Below are 17,204 nucleotides of genomic sequence, written 5' to 3'. Positions count from 1 at the left end.
AGTCCCACCGCTCCCCTCCCTCGCACACCCCCAAAGCCTGGCAGCAGCAGGAGCGGGACCGTGGTCCTGCCAGCCCCAGGCACCCGCCACCCCCCCAGCTCCCTTTTCCCTGCCCCAGAGCAACAGGCAGTCACTGCTGCATGGGGTGCCAGCACCCTGCCCCACAAGCATGAAGCCAGCAGTAGCAGGGGCAGGACTTGTGTCCAGTGTGGGCGTGGGAAGAGCTCAGCTCCCGCTCCGTGTTGTGAAAAGCCACCTCCGCGCCCCCCTTCCTATTCCTCAAGGCATGGGGCAGGGCAGCAGCACTTTAAACAAGGTTTCCCATGACTGGCTGCAGAGCTGCTGCTGCTGCTGCTGCTGCAGAGGCTGCCCTTCCCCTGCCACCAAACAGCGACTCAAATCCCCCACTAGTGTCCAAACCCCAGGGCAGAGGCCTTAAACCCCAGCACCGCTGGAGAGGTACTCAGCCCAGGAAAACCCTGCAAAGTCTCCAGTTCCTTGCTATCAGCGGCAACTGGAAACCCAGTTCCAGGTCTTCTCGGCTGAGGGCAGTTGTGCACCACGCAAGGAGTCAGGAAGGCTACAAGGGGATGGGAAGCTCAGGAAGGAGTCTGCAAAGGAAAGGAGCCTTGAAGCTGGTCTGAGGATTGCTTCCCACTTGAGCTGTGCAGGGCTCTGGCTGCCCCTCCGCTGGCTGGCACAGGCTGGAGGAGTCACTCTTGCATCAAGCTGTTGATCTTTGTGAGAAGCACATCAGTCTCAGACTCTGAGGAGACAGAGAGAAAAAAAAAAGTCATCACAGGTATCCACCATCCGCATGGACAAGCAGAGTGACCTGAAAAGCAGGTTTGAGGAGACTTGGGGAATGTGGGATTCCCCAGCGCTGTCCCACAGGGCTGTTTGCTAAAGGCAGAACAGGAACTCCCTGGGCTGGGATTCCCTTCCCTCCCCCATCCATCCCAAACCGCTCTGTCATTTTCGGCTGGAGAAAGCCGCCTGCCTGCCAGGGAGCATCCCGTGGGCAGAGCCTGGCTCCGAGGGAGGGGAGCTCACATCTGTGCGCACTCACCCGCTGCCCGTCTTCTCTGTGAGCATTTCCTAGGAGATGGAAGAGGATCAATGTTAGTATGTCAGCCTGGCCTCCCCCTTCCCTCCCCCAAGCTCCCAGCTGGAGGCTGTGGGGCCCCACAGGACACACAGTCCCACAGGGACCTGCTCTCCGTGCCTGAAGCACTGGTAAAGGAGCAGGGCCAAGCCCACCAGCCTCAGCCCACCAAGCCCTGGGGTGCAGAGCGAGCCAGTAAGCGTGAGCTAAGGCATCCAGCAGAGTGAGGAAGGGTCAGGCCAGAGTTTTAGCTGCAGCCTGGTGATAAAAGCTGCCTCCACACACTGCTGTCTCACTTAGCCAGGCAGGAGAGGACCCTCAAAGATCTGAGTCCAGACGGGGGTGGCAGCTGATACAACCAGGTTTGGGTATGTCCCAGCCACCCAGGGCACACTATGGCCTCCCCCAGCAGACCTGCCCCGGGAGGGGGAAAGGCATCAAAACGTACTTCAGCAAGAGGAAGGCCCAGAGGATGACAAGAAGGGACACGCAGTCTACAACAATCCAGATCATGAGGTACGTGCTGCTGGGCTGCAAGGCAACAAGACGAGCCATGAACGCCAGCCAGAGGTGGTGTGCTGGTGGCACAGCCCACCCTTCTGCAGGGTCACACGTTCCCACACCAGCACAGCACTGAGTAAAAGTCACCCTCCAGGCAGCTGGCTGCCCAGGGCTGCTGCAGAAAGTGACCCACAAGTGTCTGGGGCACAGGGCTGTGGGGCAGGGTGAAGGATGGAGGGGTCACTTACGAGCAGCCAGATGGGGTGTTTCATCTCCTTCAGCACCTGGCAGGCGTTGGTGGTGACAGAGCTCACGCCAGAGCACCACAGCACGGAGAAGAGCCAGGGCTGGTTCACCACATACAAGTTGACAGAGATGTTGTCCTGGCGGTACTGCCTGCATAGGGACAGCTGTGGTCAGAGCAGCAGACAGCAGGGTGCCAGCACGCTCAGCATACAGCCAGAGAGGACTGTATATCTGGGATGTCATCCAGCATTTGCAACCACATGGAGCATCTGTCTGCAGAGCCAGACCCAGGGCAGATTTGCTGGCAAGGCAGAGGACTGCAGCCAGTTCCGTCCCCTGCATCAGCCCTGCCTGGTAAGGCATGTTTGTCCGCAAGGCTGGAGCACACAGCCTGCCCTTCCCAGCACCGTGCCAGCACTCAGCATCAGCTGGCCCGCACCTCTGCTGGCCCCTGGGACAGAGCTGGAACAGTGCCCAGGCCCCACAGCTCCCAGGGTCCTGGGCACAGGACTCTCACCTGATCTCCTCAGAGCTCATGTCCTGGTAGGGCAGATTGACATGCAGCAGTGGCTCCTTCTCATTCTGGAGTCTCTTCCGGCCATAGATTTGCTGAACACCTGGGGCTCGCTGTTTGACCTCTTCCCTGAACCCATCCGGCAGCCAGAGGACCTAGGCAAGCGTCAGAGAGCACATGCAGAGGAGAGGTACTCCAGAGAGCTTGCTCCCTTCCAATATTTCCTTGCAGGCCCAGGCACACATGGCCTGCTCAGACAGCTGCTTCCTGCCCCTCTCTCCACACTCGGCTCTTCCATGAGGATCTCTGCCAGGACAGCCTCCTAAAAGCTTGTCCCAGCCAAGAAGTAAGCACAACAGACCCCACTGAGGGGAGAAAGCAGTTCCAGCCTAAGAAAGCTGCAGCAGTTACGTTCTTTCTGGGTCCTTGAAAGGATCAAGCAAGCAGTGCATCCTTTTGGCCCCAAGTCTGCAGCAAGAATGCACCTTCTATCAGCACTACAATACGAGCTTAGCCATTTCCCCTCTTGCTCTTGCATTCCCAAAAAGCCAAGAAGGGAAAGTGATTTGGGGGCTAATTCATCCCCTCAGGGCAGCACATGCCCTGTGCTGCAGAGGTTGGATGAAGTGCAAAGGCAACACAGGCGGTTGCAGCAGGAGTTCAAGAGCTGCAGGGAGAGGTGTGGCACAGCACAGGGAGGTGGAAGCCTGAGCATTGTTTTCCTGATCTTGCTAGCACTGTTGGTCCCCTCCCTAGACTGAGTCACTGTTTACGCACCAGGGTGGCCAGTGCTGGGAAACCGGAGTATTTGGAGGGGTCTGAAGCTGCAGGCATTAACCCCTAATTATTGGCAACTTCTCCCAGCTAGAGAACCTCACGCCTGGACCGCGTTCCCCAGCAGGGATGACGTATGGGGATGTGGTGTATGGAGTGGCAGGGATGCTCAGTGGGGTTGGTGTGGCACCTCCCCACCATGGCAGGGGTGTGACAGCAGGGCCCGGCAGTGGTGGGGCAATGGCCGGCTCACCTGCTGCAGTGGGATGCCTGACTGTAAGATCACTTTCAGGGTGGCATTGACAAAGCTCTGGTAGTCACTGTGGTTCTCGGGCCGGAGGTCGAACATGATGGAGATATTGCTCTGCTTGGCTGCCTCTAGCGCCTGTTCCAGGGATGGGATCCTCTGTTTAGTCACCTGGTAGCGATCGCCAGCAGAAAGACTCTGCACAGTGGGAAAAGGCCTCCGCTGCAAGGGCAAGAGGGAGTTAGTAATCATAGGCAGACCACCTGTAAGCTTCCAGCTCCCAAACTGATCCCTGTCTCTGGCTCCCGGTTTCCTACACCGGCCTGTCCACACGCTCTCCAGTGCAGACAGGCACAGCGATCCTTCCTCTGCACAACCACAGGGCACCTCTACCCTTCTCCCCACTAATAGCACAGTTCAAACAGCCCCAACACCTGTGGGCATTCAGAGCAGCTCAGCAGTCGGTTCGTCACCTCTTGGGAAGAGCTTTGCCACAGCTGCCTCCAAGCCCGGGCAGGCTGTGCACCTCAGAGCAAACGCATGAGACATCTCCTCTCAAACCAGCCTCCTCCGTGACTCAGCTGAGGAGTCAGAACAAACCCCAGCTTCAGGCATAACCGCACCCAAGGGATTCATGCAGGCGTGAAAGTGCTTCTGCACCCTGTCCAGGTGTCTGCCAGGCCCAGCGCTGCAGAGGGAACTTTCTCCAGGGCAGGGCTCATGCTTCACACACAAATGCACCCATCCCCGACCAGCCACCCCAGGGGCATCCTGACCTCCAGGAACCAGCTGCCAGCATCCAACTGCTGGAGGTCTGTCCAGTTGAAGGCGGTGCTGTTCAGGGCAGCCCTCTCGGGGAACACAGCCTGCACATTGGTGGTCCTGGTGAGTTCCTCGTCATGCATGAGGAACGGGACCCCATCAGCACTGGCAAAGGAGCAGAGAGGGAAGCTCTGTGTTGCAAGCTGTTTGTCTGCTAACCCTGCTCTGGCATTTCTGCCCCTTCCCAGACACACTGCTAGGGTAACCCCCACCCTTATGCCTACTTGTGGTCTCCTACACAAAAAGGTGAGTGTCTGGAAAGACCTTGGAGCACCTAGAGAGCAAGTCAGGAACCAAGTAGTTCCTTGCTCACTCCGACAGCTGTCCCCATAGCATGATTGCATGAGATGAACTAGAGCCAGGGTCTTTTCCAGGCAGTGCCCCTTCCCTGATGGTGCCTCCCTCCCAATGGCCTGGAAGGCAACCTGCGTGGGGAGGACAGAAACCCAGAACCTCTCCCAGATCATTGGGACACCAAGCTGGAGCCAGTCCCATACTGGGAAGGTGGGAATGGCAGAACCCTTTGAACAGAGCTACCTCCAAATTCAGGCTATGTCAGTCCTCCAGAATGCCCCATGTGGGAGGTGACGTCCCAGCATACAGAGGTCCCTTCCTCCCTCCAAGTCCCTGCTGCCCCTTTACCTCACCATGACGTCTGTCTCAAAGACTTGCACATCACAGTCCACCGCCTTGTGCAGTGACATGAGGGTGTTTTCGGGGGCCAGCTGGAAAAGGAACAGTGTTAGTGCAGAGGGCACAGGCAGGAAGGGGCAGGCACTCACCCTGCCTGCCTGCACCCAGCAGCTTGGCTCAGCTCTAGGGCAACCACAATGAGACTGGTGACGCTGGTAGGGTCAGGGATGGAAAAGTCTGGGTGCAGACAGCCAGAGCCTGCCCAGTCCTGCTTCTCAGCCCACACCACGCAGCCAGGCTTTCTGCTGAGAGTCACCTGCTCCTCGTCCAGCAGCGCTCAGCAAGCAGCTCTGCCCTGCGGCTGCTGCGCCCACCCTCCTCACCCTGTGCTCACCCATCCTCCAGCCCTGTGCTGCCCTGGCTGCTGTGGGGACCCCTCTCTACTTGGGTCACCAGAGCTCGTCTGGGCCTGCAGCAGCAAGGGTCTGAGATGCCGGTGCCCCACCACCAGGCACAGCCTGGGTTCCGCTGGTGGAGCAGCCTGCCCCATCCACCCTGACCACTGTGCCAGGATGCTGCTGGTGCTGGTCACTTACCATGGGGGCTCCTCGGTGGCCAACTAGGGCTGGCTTGGGAGGCAGCTGGTTCTCCTCCATGATGCAAGGGGAGGTGATTCCCAGAGGAGCCAGATACAGTGCGATCATCACCGCGCAGTACACAAGCAGCAGAAATACTTTGAGACCTGCAGGCAGAGAAGGTAGAGTGGTGAGGTACAGAGGAAGTATTTTGCAGGCTGTTAGGAATAAGCCAAGGCTGCTTCACCTGGCATTCACTTATGGTTGCCCTAGGTCAGGCACTGCATCACCAGCCTCAGGGACACTGCAGATTTATTCTTGGCCCACTGCATGTCCTTACATCCCAACCCAGCACTTCTACAGGACTCAGTCTGCCATCCATAGCCCTGCCATCCACTGCAAAGCAGTGAGGGCTAAAGCCCACCAAGGGCTGGGCATGAGAAGCAGCAACCAAGAGCAGGTATTGCTACTAGACTGAGTCCTGGGGACCTGTTCCCACTGTACTGACTCTCTCTGTGCACCATTGTGCCACCAGTGCTGCTCCATTGAGTGGTAGGAAGCAGGGCACCTCGGCAGGGCACCAGCCGAGGGGGGAGATGGAGACCTTGGAGGGGGATTACCTTTGTTGCGGGTGCGGTAGATGAAGCTGGCCAGGGGCCAGGCAAGGAGCGTCATTCCCCCCACAATTCCAATGTGCAGGAAGGGACCTGTTGCCTGGAGAGGCAAAGGCAGGATGTCAGCCAGCACCAGCCCAGCCCCTGTCCCCAAAATCCACATGCTCCCATGCCAGGGATCTGCCACTGCAGCCAGAACCGCTGGAAGAGCCATAGTGCCAGGGAGGGAAGGACAGGCTCCCCGGGGGGCTGAACAGACTCCTCGCTCTGTTCGGGCCACCATTCATCACTCTGACTGCAGCTGCTCCAGGCAGGACTGCAAGAGCAGGAGGAGCACCTTGCCTGGCCAGGCAGCAGAAGTCAAGGGCAGGGCATTTAACTCCCATGGCACACGGCCATGCTGGGGGTTCCAGTCACCACCCTTCAACTCATCCCCCCAGGCCAGGTACTGGGTACAGCGGGGGAGCCCCTGGTATCGAGGTGACTCACCTGCAGGGAGATACGTGCACTTCTCCACTCCTCCGCCCACTTTATTCCCAGCCCTGTGAAGGCTGCAGCCACCACCAGGGCAGTTAAGATCAGTAGGATCTGTGGGGCAGGGCACAGGGCAGTTAGGGGAGCACACAGCGTCCTGCAGGCCAGCTGGGCAGGGAGAGTCCTCCTCATCCCTTCCTCCTGAGCCCCTGCAAGTCCCGAGACCCCACTTCCCCCATTTGGGTTTGCAGCTGAGCTCTGTACCCCATGCTTTGAGCAGGGGGAATATTCCCATCACAGAGATGTGTGGCTGGGGGACTAATAGCTGCAGCTCAGCTCGGCGGGGACACACAGCCACTCAGTGGGGTCACAGCAGCCATAGGTGGGTCGCAGTAGGTGGCGGCCCAGTAGGTGGGTCGCAGCTTCCCAAGGTGCAAGGGCAGCCAGGGCCAGCACCGTCTCCCTGCACCCCCAGTCTCTCACCTTATGCAGCCAGTGTAGTTTCAAGGGCTGGCCACAGAGCTGCAAGCACAAAGCAAGGACCTATGAGAAGAACAAGGAGATGTCAGAGCTGGGCTGTACCCCACATCTCAGCCCTCTAAGGGCACTGGACTCAGCCACAAGGTCTCTGGCCACGTTCAGGCTGACACAGCTCCAGCAGGGCGAATGCTGCCGGCTCCATGGCAGCCAGCCTGTGCTCAGCACAGCTCTGTACCCCCACCAGCCCAGACAGGATCAGCGGGGCTCACCAGAAGCACAGCCGAGTAGGTGATCAGCGTGGCCGTAGCTATTAGCAGGACCAGGGACCAGTCTAGCCACAACTTCCTCTGCTTGAAGATGAACCTGCCAGCAAAGGGGGTGGTCAAAGGGGCAGGAGGGACATGGGGAGTAAGGCTGGACGTGGGATCTTACTCACTCATTGAAGTTGTGGAAATCATTGAGGATGACGATGGTGAAGTAGAGCCACACCAGTGTGAAGAGGAAGACGCAGAAGAGGAAAAGGAACCAGCTGCAGTCGCACTGAAAGCCAGAGATGACAGCTATGCACACACCTGCAGGGCACCTAGCCCCTGGCCAGGTTGCTGACACCCCTGGGGAGCACCCAGCCTGCAGCAGGGTGCAGCGGGCACTGGCTTCATGGGTCCAGCACCATGCTGTCCCATGGAGAGGGAACAGAGCTCCCCAGGAGAGCTCTCTTGGCTGGACCCATGCTACAGGAAGATGAACCAGCATCTCCTACGACAAGCTAAAAAGCTGCCTATGCCAGGCTGGGGAGGACAGCCCCCGTGGCAGGACTGCCTTCTTTCCCATGCAGCAGCCCCTGGGAGCAGGCTGGGACTTTGGACATGGGAAGGGGCAGGGAGCCGGGTCCTGTTCCCTTCTAGCTGGGTGATCTGTGGGCTGGGCGGAGAGGGGTGCTGTGCCTCAGAGCTGCCATTACAGTGGTGAGCCTGCAGACTGCTCCTGCCTGCCCAGCCAAAGCCACGTCCAGCCTCAGGGTCTCCAGCCCCACGTACACAAGGAGGTGAGGGGTGCCACAGGTGCTGAGCGGGACACTCAGCAGCCCAGACCAGCTTGCACATTCCAGGCAAGATGGAACAAGCAGCGGCACAGCCGCTCCCGTGGGAGTTGAAGACCTCAGAGAATCCCAGGGCCTCACCCCTCCCAGGTTACAAACTGCCAGGGACACCCCCTTCCAGCACCCCATCAGCAGGGGCCGCACCCAAGCCCAGGAACCGTGCCTTCCACGTGCCTTGCCAGGCACTTAGCGCCCTGGGACCTGCCCGCCACACTCAGCCCTCGGGCAGCACAGCATTGGGCTCCAGGCACGTGCAAGCCATGCCGCAGACACATGCTCAACCGGGCAAGGGACAGCCACGGCTCAGCCTCGCTGCTGCTAAAGCGCTGCTCTACCCTTCTCGTCACCCAGCAGTAACAGACAACTCATCCTGTCACTGCTCCAGGCTAGGGCACTCCCTGGACAGAGAGGGTGCCAGGTAGCACCCCAGCTCTCTTGGGGCTCAGGAGCAGCGGCAAGGGGTCAGCAGTCCAATGTCTGGGCTGAGCCCCCCAGCTGGAGCCCTTCCCCACCCCAGCCACCCACGCAGAGGCTGGCCAGCCCCAGCTCAGCATCACCCGTGGTATCACCTTGCTGGTTTTCAGGCCCTTCCTCTTCTTGGGAGTGACCCAGTGGCAGCTGTAGAGGCAGAGCAGGCAGGTGGCACAGGGGTGGCAGCAGCCAGGGGGATCTGCCATAGTGCCAGGCTGTCCCAGGCCAATGGTCAGGCGTCCTGCAGGGGATGCACACAGCATGTTGGCACAGACCTCCCACCCCACTGCCCCATGGGGATGGGGCACTGCAGCATCCTGTGTCCGGGCACCCTGGCAAGTGGCTGCTGCAGAGCCCTGGGACATAGCGGGCTGCTGGCTGTGTCCCCACACAAGGCGCGGTGCCAGGGAAAGCGGGAACACAGGGTGCAGCCCGACCTGTTCCGCAGGCTGCCCTGGGACGGCAACGAGCTGGAGCAGGCCTGGAGCTGGCAGGGAGCAGGGCCTGCTGCTCAGCCAAGGGTTCTGTGCTGCTCCTGGGAGCCAGGAGCATCGTGCAGGCTCCAGGGGATGTCAGTGTCACCAGCCAGCTTGAAACAACCTTGCACCCAGTCTCCTCGGGAGTAACCCGGCTGCAACAGCCATGCTGCAGCCTGGAGCTCCTGCTGTGCAGCCGGGGGCACATGCAACAGCCTGGGAAGTCCCCATCCTCCTCCCTAAGCCCAGGTCCCCACTGAGGTGGCACCATCCTGGCAGCCCTCCAGCTCAGCTCACACAGCAAGGGGTACCCAGGGGGGCTGGAGGAGCTGCAGCTGAACGGGCGCTCCAAGCACTATGGGGGATGGGGGAGAAGCAGCAGTTATCGGGGGGGGGAACCCACTGCTAGAGTCGTGGACACCCAGGCTGCATGCAGGGCTACCACTGAGTTCCTCATGCACTGCGAAGAGGAGAGGGCCAGGATGCTTTGCACTGGTCCCTAGATTCCTGGTGCTCAGCTGGAGGAAGCAGAGAGCCCCAAACAAGGTCTCCCTTTATCCACCTCCAGAAACGCCATGTTTATTACTGCCTGCCTGCTGCAGAGCTGCCCGCCTCCTCATCCCAACCTCCCCAACAGGCCAGGCACCCCACGCAACACTATCACCCCACGAATTAAACCGGACTCATTTCACTGCGATGACTGCGCCAGGCACAAGCAGCCAGCTGACCACATCCTCCCAGCCACATCCTCTCCAATGTTAGGGGCAAGGGTGTGCCTAGCAGAACCACGTTCCATCCTAACCTGGGCCCTGGAGAGGGGGAGCAGAGCTAGCTCAGGCGCTCCCAGTCGCAGACAGCCACACCAGAGCAGCTCTGCCATGCCCTGGCTACAGCCAAGGTCAGCCTGGTGTTCCCCCATGACACAGCAGCACCCCAGCATGGCACCTTGCTCCCAAATACCACCAGTGTGTGGGTCTTCAGGGGTAGTGTGCAGAGTCTCTGCCAGGACCCACAGAGTGGCCACTGGGGCATGCACAGACAGGTACCAACCCAAGAGCGGGACCCCTAACCTGCCCAGCTGGCTTCTCCAGGTTGAGGGAGGTCTGGGGGCTGCCATCAGCAGGTCCAGACAGCCAAGGCACAGGGGATGCTGAGCAGCACAGTGGTGACCAGGTCATCCACTGCCCCCTCCATCTTCTAGGGATCAGATCAGCAGCTGTGATCTGCTCAGTGATCGCAGCGAAGGAGCCAGCCCTAACACAAGAGCAGGAAGCCACGGGACCAGACAGTTTCCCTCCCTGATGCCCAGGGGCTCTGGCTGCAGGCTCATACCCCTGCTGTCACCAGAAGCAGAGGCACCACTTCCACCAGGGAGCAGAGGGTTCAGCCAGCATCCCCCAGGACTTGCCCTGTCCTCGCCTTGCTGCTCACAGGCAGAGCACCGGTACCAGCAGCTGCCAAGGGAAACCCTGCCTGGCTCCCACGCAGCGTGCAAAGTACAGTAGGAGAGGCTGCGGGCATCAGTCGAACTTCAGCACTCAGCTGTTCCGAGAGGCTGTTGCTGCCAGAACTGGAGCTTGGCAGAGCAGCAACACAGGACTGGCCACAAACCTACGCTAGTGGTGCTGCCTGGAGGGTTGAGGGAAAATGTCACCCTGTTCCCCAGCTCAGAGCGGGACTGCAGCAGTGGTGCCAGTAGTTATTGTGCAACACACCTGCACAGGGCGCCGGTCCCAAACAAAGCTGGACTGGGCACGCAGCAGACCCTGCTCAGCTTCTGCTCCAGCTCCAAGGAGGGGCTGGAGGTCCATCAGGGCTGGAAGGAGCCCTCCTTCAGGTCCCACCTTCAGGTCCCATGAAACAACCCCCATGGCACACCCCCAGCCCTAGTGTCGGGGGCACAGGGGCCTTGAAGGTGTGACAAACCTATTGCTACAGTCACCAACACAGCAGTGTGTGCTCACAGCCCCGCAGAGACCTTTGTGCCTCAGGGGTGGTGGTACAGGACAACCAGGTGGCCATGGGCAGGGCAAGAGACCCTTCCCCTTGCGGAGCTGAGCTGGCCCCGGTGCATGCCACCAGGCAGGTCAGCTAGAGGTGACATCCAGCCCCACTGTCCCCTGACCTCACAGGAGGGAGGGCAGAGCTCCTGGATCAGCATGGGGAAGAGGGTGACCCCAAAACAGCCACAGCAGCACAGCCTGGCCCAGACTTCCCACTCCCAGCCTCATGCCCTACGTCTCCCCCATGCAGTCAGCTCTGGGCTCCCTGTCCCTGCTCTCCGGAGCATGGGAACAGCACGGCAGCCCCTTTCCTTCCCCACCTCAGCTGCAGACAGGGCCAGGACGATCACCCCCCCATGCTGCTCTGACAGCTCTCCCACAGTCCCCATGGCACGGGCTGCCACCCCAGGGCAGCGAGCCAAGCGGACAAAATACCTGCTCTCTGCAGACGTCGGGTTCTCTCAGCTGGGACTCCGGCAGGCCAGGTGAGTGCTGGGGCTGGGCTCTCAGCTGGGCGTCCCTACGCAGCAGAGCCCTGCTCTGCTGCTTGCTCACACCCTCCTGGGTGTGTTTGTGGCCCGGCAGGACTGCCCGTGCCGCCTACAGGTCTGCACAGGCTGGCAGAGGCGGGCTGCCCGCAGCAGGCTTTGTGCCCCACCGACCCCGGAGCAGCCTCTGCTCCGTGGCCACTGGGAAAGCAGAGAAGGGGCCCAGGGGGGCGTCACGCGCCACAGCACAGAGGAGTTTGCAGGCAGTCCACGCTCCAGGCAGATTAAGGCTCCGCGTAGAGCTCCAGGAGCAGGGAAGGCAGATGGAGGCAGAGCTTTGTGCATCGCCGGGCCTTCAAGCAAGGGGCTCTGGGACCCCCTCTATCAAAGGCAGACTTTTCCCTTCCTTGCAGAGGAAGCCTGCGACAGATGCATCCCAGGCCACTGCAGCTGGCCCAGGTGACACTCACTGGGGCATGCTTTGAAGGTGGGAGTATAGAGGTGAAGGTGGTTTCTGGTCTTGAGCCAAGAGAAATGCTTCAGAGCCAAGGCATCCAAACTGCTAAAGCAGCAGATGAAAGGAGGGTCCGAGACAGGGCCCTGATGCCACCTGCAGATGGACAGGGTGATGCCCGCATCTCCCCAGCTCCCTCCCTATGGCCCAGCACAACCCCCACCCTCCGCTCCAGGTCTTGGCAGAGGCCCAGCCCCTGGTGAGCCAGGATGCAGGATGGATGCTCGGACCTTTCCGTTTCAGCAACTTGCTCCGTCATTGCCCGGGATCTCATGGGACCTCTGATCTCCTGCCACTTGCAAAGGAGCTGAGAAAGCTGAAGGCATCCTGCAGGGACACCGCAACTGCCAGACTACGCAGAAGCCTCAGCACTCACCCTCGCAGCTGATTCTATTCCGCACCGTTATTAACAGCCTTGGCACAAATCGTTGAATGGCTCCATGAAATGTGCTGATCAGGTCCATCTACGAGGCCTGAGCAGCGGAGGGTGTGGAGCACTGCAGGAGGGGTTGTGTAGTGACACCCACCACTCCGCAGCCCAAGGAGTAAACTGAAAGCATTGCAATGGCCAGGGGTGCCCCTGGGACGAGCTGGCAGCTCTGCACCCCACGCTTTGCCGGCCGCAAGCAGCTCCACACAGACCCACCGCGGGGCCAGGGGCAGAGTGAGCCTGCAGGCGGGGGTCTGCTCAGCCGGACTGTGCCCCAGGAGAGCCCCGGGATGCAGAGGGCCCGTTTTGCTGGATTAAAGATATTCAAGGTTGGGGACGGGGGCTGCGGATTATGGGGAGGTGAAGGAGCGAGCAGAGGGGAGGGGTGAAGGACCACTGCAGCCAACAAACAGCTGAAAAGGGACAACTGAGCATGAATAAAGGGTCGGAGGCGATCCTGGAGGAGGGGAGGCTGCAGCCGAGCTCCCGCAGACCCAGGCGCCGTGGATTTCAGGGGTGCGAGGCACAGCTGACAGGAGAGGCGCCCCTCAGCCGCGGGCAGGCGGAGCAGCGGGACAGGCGGGGATGCCCCCGCGTATCGGCCGCCGTCCGACCGCTCCGGGCCGCTCTCCCTTTCCCTCCCCAAGGCCGAACTGTGACAGCCCGGGCGCTGCGGAGGAAGCGGGACCTGTAGGGACCGCCCCGTCCCACCGCCCGCCAGAGGGCGCTGCCGCCCCGCGCTATGGCCAGCGCCCGCGCACAGGCCGCTGCGGAGAAAGGGAGCTCCAGCGCCGCGGGAAGCCGCAGCCATTCCTAACGCCCGCCGCCTGCCGGCAGAAGGCAGCCATATTGAGCGAGGGCAGCGGCGTCGTGTTGGTGCCTGTAAGGGGCGGGAAGCCATTTTGAGTACTGGCACGTGCGGCTGCCGCCCGAGCCCTTCCCGCTCGCCGCCGCCAGGGGGCGCGCTCGGCCCGCGCTGCCCCAGCCGCCGCCTCAGGGGGGCCCGGGCTCCATGGGGGCCGCAGGGCCGCTCCCCGCCGCCGCCTCAGGGGGGCCGCAGGGCCGCTCCCTGCCGGCAGCTCGCCTGAGAGACTCCTCGGGCTCCCCCTTCCACAGAGGCGGGCCTGGGCCGGGGGCTTGCACAGCCCTGGCCAGGAGCTGCCTGCCGCCTCAGGTGACCCGTGCTCAGATCGCTTTTATGTTGTAAGAGGCCAATGGAGGTGACATGCAGTGACAGCTGGTTCGCTTCTGTCTGCATTTTAGGTGTTCACACAATGGGAGTCAGCAGCTCACCGAGCTGAACCGCTGCTGTGTGATGAGGGACATCTGCCTCCTGCCACCTCACCGGAGTGGCAGGTCCCAGCTGCCCGGGCCTGCTCCAGCACAGGATCCAGATCAGGGTTTCACCAAAAGGAAGGAGCTGAGCTTAGGGATGCATCATGGCCCAGTCCATCAGACTGCCTGAACAGGGGCATCCCAGCCATACCCTGCTCTGCCAGCTCAGATGCCGGTCTGATCTCCAGGAGCCAAGTCACAGTGGAACAGTTAAAGCTGACAACCAGAATGCATGGTCAAGCTATGGTCTACAGCTGTCTCATCATGAAGTCAGACATGCCAGAATTAGTTGGGAAGACGATAGAAAATAGCATCCCTATCAGCAGAGTTGAATCGGCTCACACACAACATCAAGCATTGCATTGCTGTAAGCAAGGTTTGTGCCTTGCCTTCACTTGTGAGCAGTCTCATCTGTAAGTGTGGTTTTTTGTTTTTTAAATTCTGGTAAAGTTATAAAACCAAACGCACAGGGGAATGGTTTAAGCAAGCAAGGAAACTTATGTTAGTATATTATAGTTCAGCTGAAGTTATCCCCCTAGACTTTTGTTTGGGGAGCAGAGAAGGTATTTTCAACATATGAAAGTGACTTAAAGGCTTTATATTAGGTTCTTGTTTGTCAACTGAACTGGTCACAAACCAGTCTTTTCAGATAAAAATGTAAGCCATTGTTTCAGTTACTTCTGTTTTTCACTATCCTCCAGGTAATCTACAAGAAATAAAGCTTTTAAGTTTGACTGTTTTAGGGAATGTTTTCCCTTCATGTAACCTCCCATAGGACTCAAGACCTGAGATAAGCGGGTAAAGCAACACAGGTTTCTGTAACCATTATTTTACTATGTCAACTTGTAATGGACAACAACAGTTCAGTGCATTTCCTCTGCTGTCAAAACTTTAAAAGCCAGTGGCACAGACTGTGCTTCCATCCCAGCTAGTAGCTGACCTACATAAACTGGTAGGCCAAGGCAAAGATCTCTCCATCATGAATCTAAAAATCTCTACTTGCCGATAAACTGCTGTGACATAGAACTTGCTACATTTTTAAGTTATCTTGCATAGGCATATTAAGAAATTAAGTTATCAGAAAGAGCTACTCAGAAGGTAAAATGCCTACTTAAGGGAGGGTATACGGATCATGGCAGTAGTCCCATTGGTTAAGTTTACTTTTTCATAAAGGCCAGAAGCTTATAAGGAATTAAAGTCTGTGGTGAACAAACTTTGGATCAGAGATTTCCGCCCCCCTCCCAGAAGTAGGCTAGTTAAGGAGATCAGGAATGCAGATGGTGAGAGTACTGTTCAGCATGAGAAAAACCACCGTGGAGAGCTGTATTTATTTCAGCTCTTACCACTGAGTTTGTATGATACGAGGCAAATCACTTGTCCCAAACTTTTCATGGGTGGTCCTTATAGTTTTAATTTCCTAAGTACTTGAAAACAGCATGGGGCTGATTTTCAGGAGTGCTAATCATTCATTGTTGTAATTGAGATGAATGATAGGAGCTCTGAGGATCAAATGCTAACGAGTGTTAAGAGTTCAAGCTGCACAGTAACAGCAGATCTTAGATTGGGCACTGCCCCAGTACAGTGTTTAGCCCCACTGTTTTCATAGGAATCTAACACCCCTCACGGGTTTGTGGAGATACATTTATTAACATGCAGAGAACACAGACTTTTACAAGAACACAGTAGGAAAACAGAAGGTAATCTGTTCAGTAAGCATTATACTGTATATATAGAATTAGGAAATTATTTTTTAGGTATGGTGTCATGGTATATCTAAAGTTGATAAGGCAGAGAAGACTCCTTGTGCTCCCTGGGGAAAAAAAAAAAAGAGGAATTCAAACAGGCAAGTCTTGCTTTCATTTGAAAAAAATTAGTTACCAGATTCTGATATTTCTGTCAGATATCTGTCTGGTAAGGTTTACATGCTATACTTCATTCATGATTTCAAGGATTGAAGTAGTTGGTTTTGCTCAGCTGTAGCTGCTTCTTTTTGGAACTTGAACTAGTTCAGAATTTGAAGATGTTTATCATTTCCCATTTCCTAATTGCCTTATTGCATACTTAACTGGAGCCACACAATAACAAACTGAAGCCAAGTCTCAAGTATTACATTTAAGATAAGACAGCAAGGATGCTCACAGGCTATTCTCACATGCAATTTTGCATGTTAAACTACTAAGCAAATATTTTTGGCTTTTGTATCATCTACAAAGGATGCTGACTAGTTTAATTATAGCAGAACTGTTTTTTCTAGTTAGTCTGTTTCCTTTATAGGGATAATTAGCTTTACTGGAAGTTAAGTTGTAGGCATAATTTACTGAGTAGGGCAACACTGATTCTCTGCAGATTTGGTTCCATTTGCTCTGCACTGAAAAACATACTCAAAGAGTATCAGTGGTTTGTGTTATTTTCTGGCCAATATTTGTGTTTTTTCCAGAAAAAAAATAGTATTTCCCTGTCTGCAAGCATAAAACATCTTATCTGCCACTTATTTCTGTTGTTGTACTACAGAAACTTTTGTATTTAGCCTTTTTTTTGTTGTTTACTAACTTTTAGAACATACCATTATTTTTGCACTGGGATAAGCCTCTGCTATAGAGCATTCACTCCTGATGCATCTCTAATTTCTGTTCAGAGTTATAGTTACTGTAGAACAGCATTTTCCACCCCTTTCAGGATATAAAAGCAGCTGCAAGATCACTATGTTAAGACATGCTAAGGAGCACAAAAACCTATTTGTTGCTTGAGCTGCTTTCTGTTCTCATTGTTTCAGAAGCCTTCCATGAAGTTATTACTGCTCACTGATGTTACTGTTAAGCCACATACTTTGTTATAGCATTACTGAGGAGCTAACAGCAGTCTATGTAGGATAAGACTCTGAATGAGCGTTCATGTCAAAAACAAGCTGAAGTACTTGACACAGAAAAGCTCAACTCTCAAACTATAACAAGCGCCTGATCAAATACAGCCCAAGCTCCCAAGCACCTAACTTACAAGTTATCAGATAGCTTCACAGAACTACAGGTACCTTTCCTGTTGCCTAAAGAGAGACAATTCATTTATATTAGACACTTTAATAAAAGCAGCTTTCCCACATGTGTAGCTTGCCTGCATTCCACATTTTACAATTGCTATAAGCTTAAATACTTAAAAAAAAAAAAAACAACAAAAAAACACAAGAAAAGGCCTAAACCTGGCACACTTACCAGACAGAAGCAGTTTCTTGGTTCAAGCTCTTTAGTGTATACAAGCAGCAGCTGTTTACCATTGCCATATTTATAGGACCAGCCTCCAGAGCATTGTGCTGAGGGTAGGTTTATATAAAGGGCCCTTGCTAGGGAGTGGTGAGTAATCTGGTGGGGAGGTGGTGTCTGTGTGACCTTAGGTAGTTGGGATGGAGGTG

General features: G+C 56.7%; 1 protein-coding gene across 1 annotated transcript; it reads right to left on the bottom strand.

Moving 5' to 3' along the window:
- Positions 1-142: 142 nt before the first annotated feature.
- GDPD2 (glycerophosphodiester phosphodiesterase domain containing 2) lies at positions 143-17,079 on the bottom strand. The gene is made up of 16 exons (XM_054214545.1): positions 17,008-17,079; positions 8,654-8,796; positions 7,422-7,525; positions 7,255-7,348; positions 6,989-7,048; positions 6,521-6,619; positions 6,038-6,131; positions 5,439-5,584; positions 4,852-4,934; positions 4,164-4,314; positions 3,394-3,609; positions 2,370-2,521; positions 1,855-2,002; positions 1,554-1,636; positions 1,070-1,098; positions 143-766 (listed from the first exon to the last, which is right to left on the bottom strand). Exons 2-16 carry the CDS (start codon positions 8,759-8,761, stop codon positions 714-716), a joined length of 1,620 nt encoding a protein of 539 aa, XP_054070520.1. The 5' UTR covers positions 8,762-8,796; positions 17,008-17,079; the 3' UTR covers positions 143-713.
- Between the last annotated feature and the right edge of the window lie 125 nt (positions 17,080-17,204).

The sequence above is a fragment of the Rissa tridactyla genome, chromosome 9, assembly GCF_028500815.1.
Source record: "Rissa tridactyla isolate bRisTri1 chromosome 9, bRisTri1.patW.cur.20221130, whole genome shotgun sequence".
NCBI classification, from domain to species: domain Eukaryota; kingdom Metazoa; phylum Chordata; class Aves; order Charadriiformes; family Laridae; genus Rissa; species Rissa tridactyla.
The sequence above is the reverse complement of the archived record's forward strand: the minus strand, read 5'-3'. Positions and strand labels throughout refer to the sequence as shown.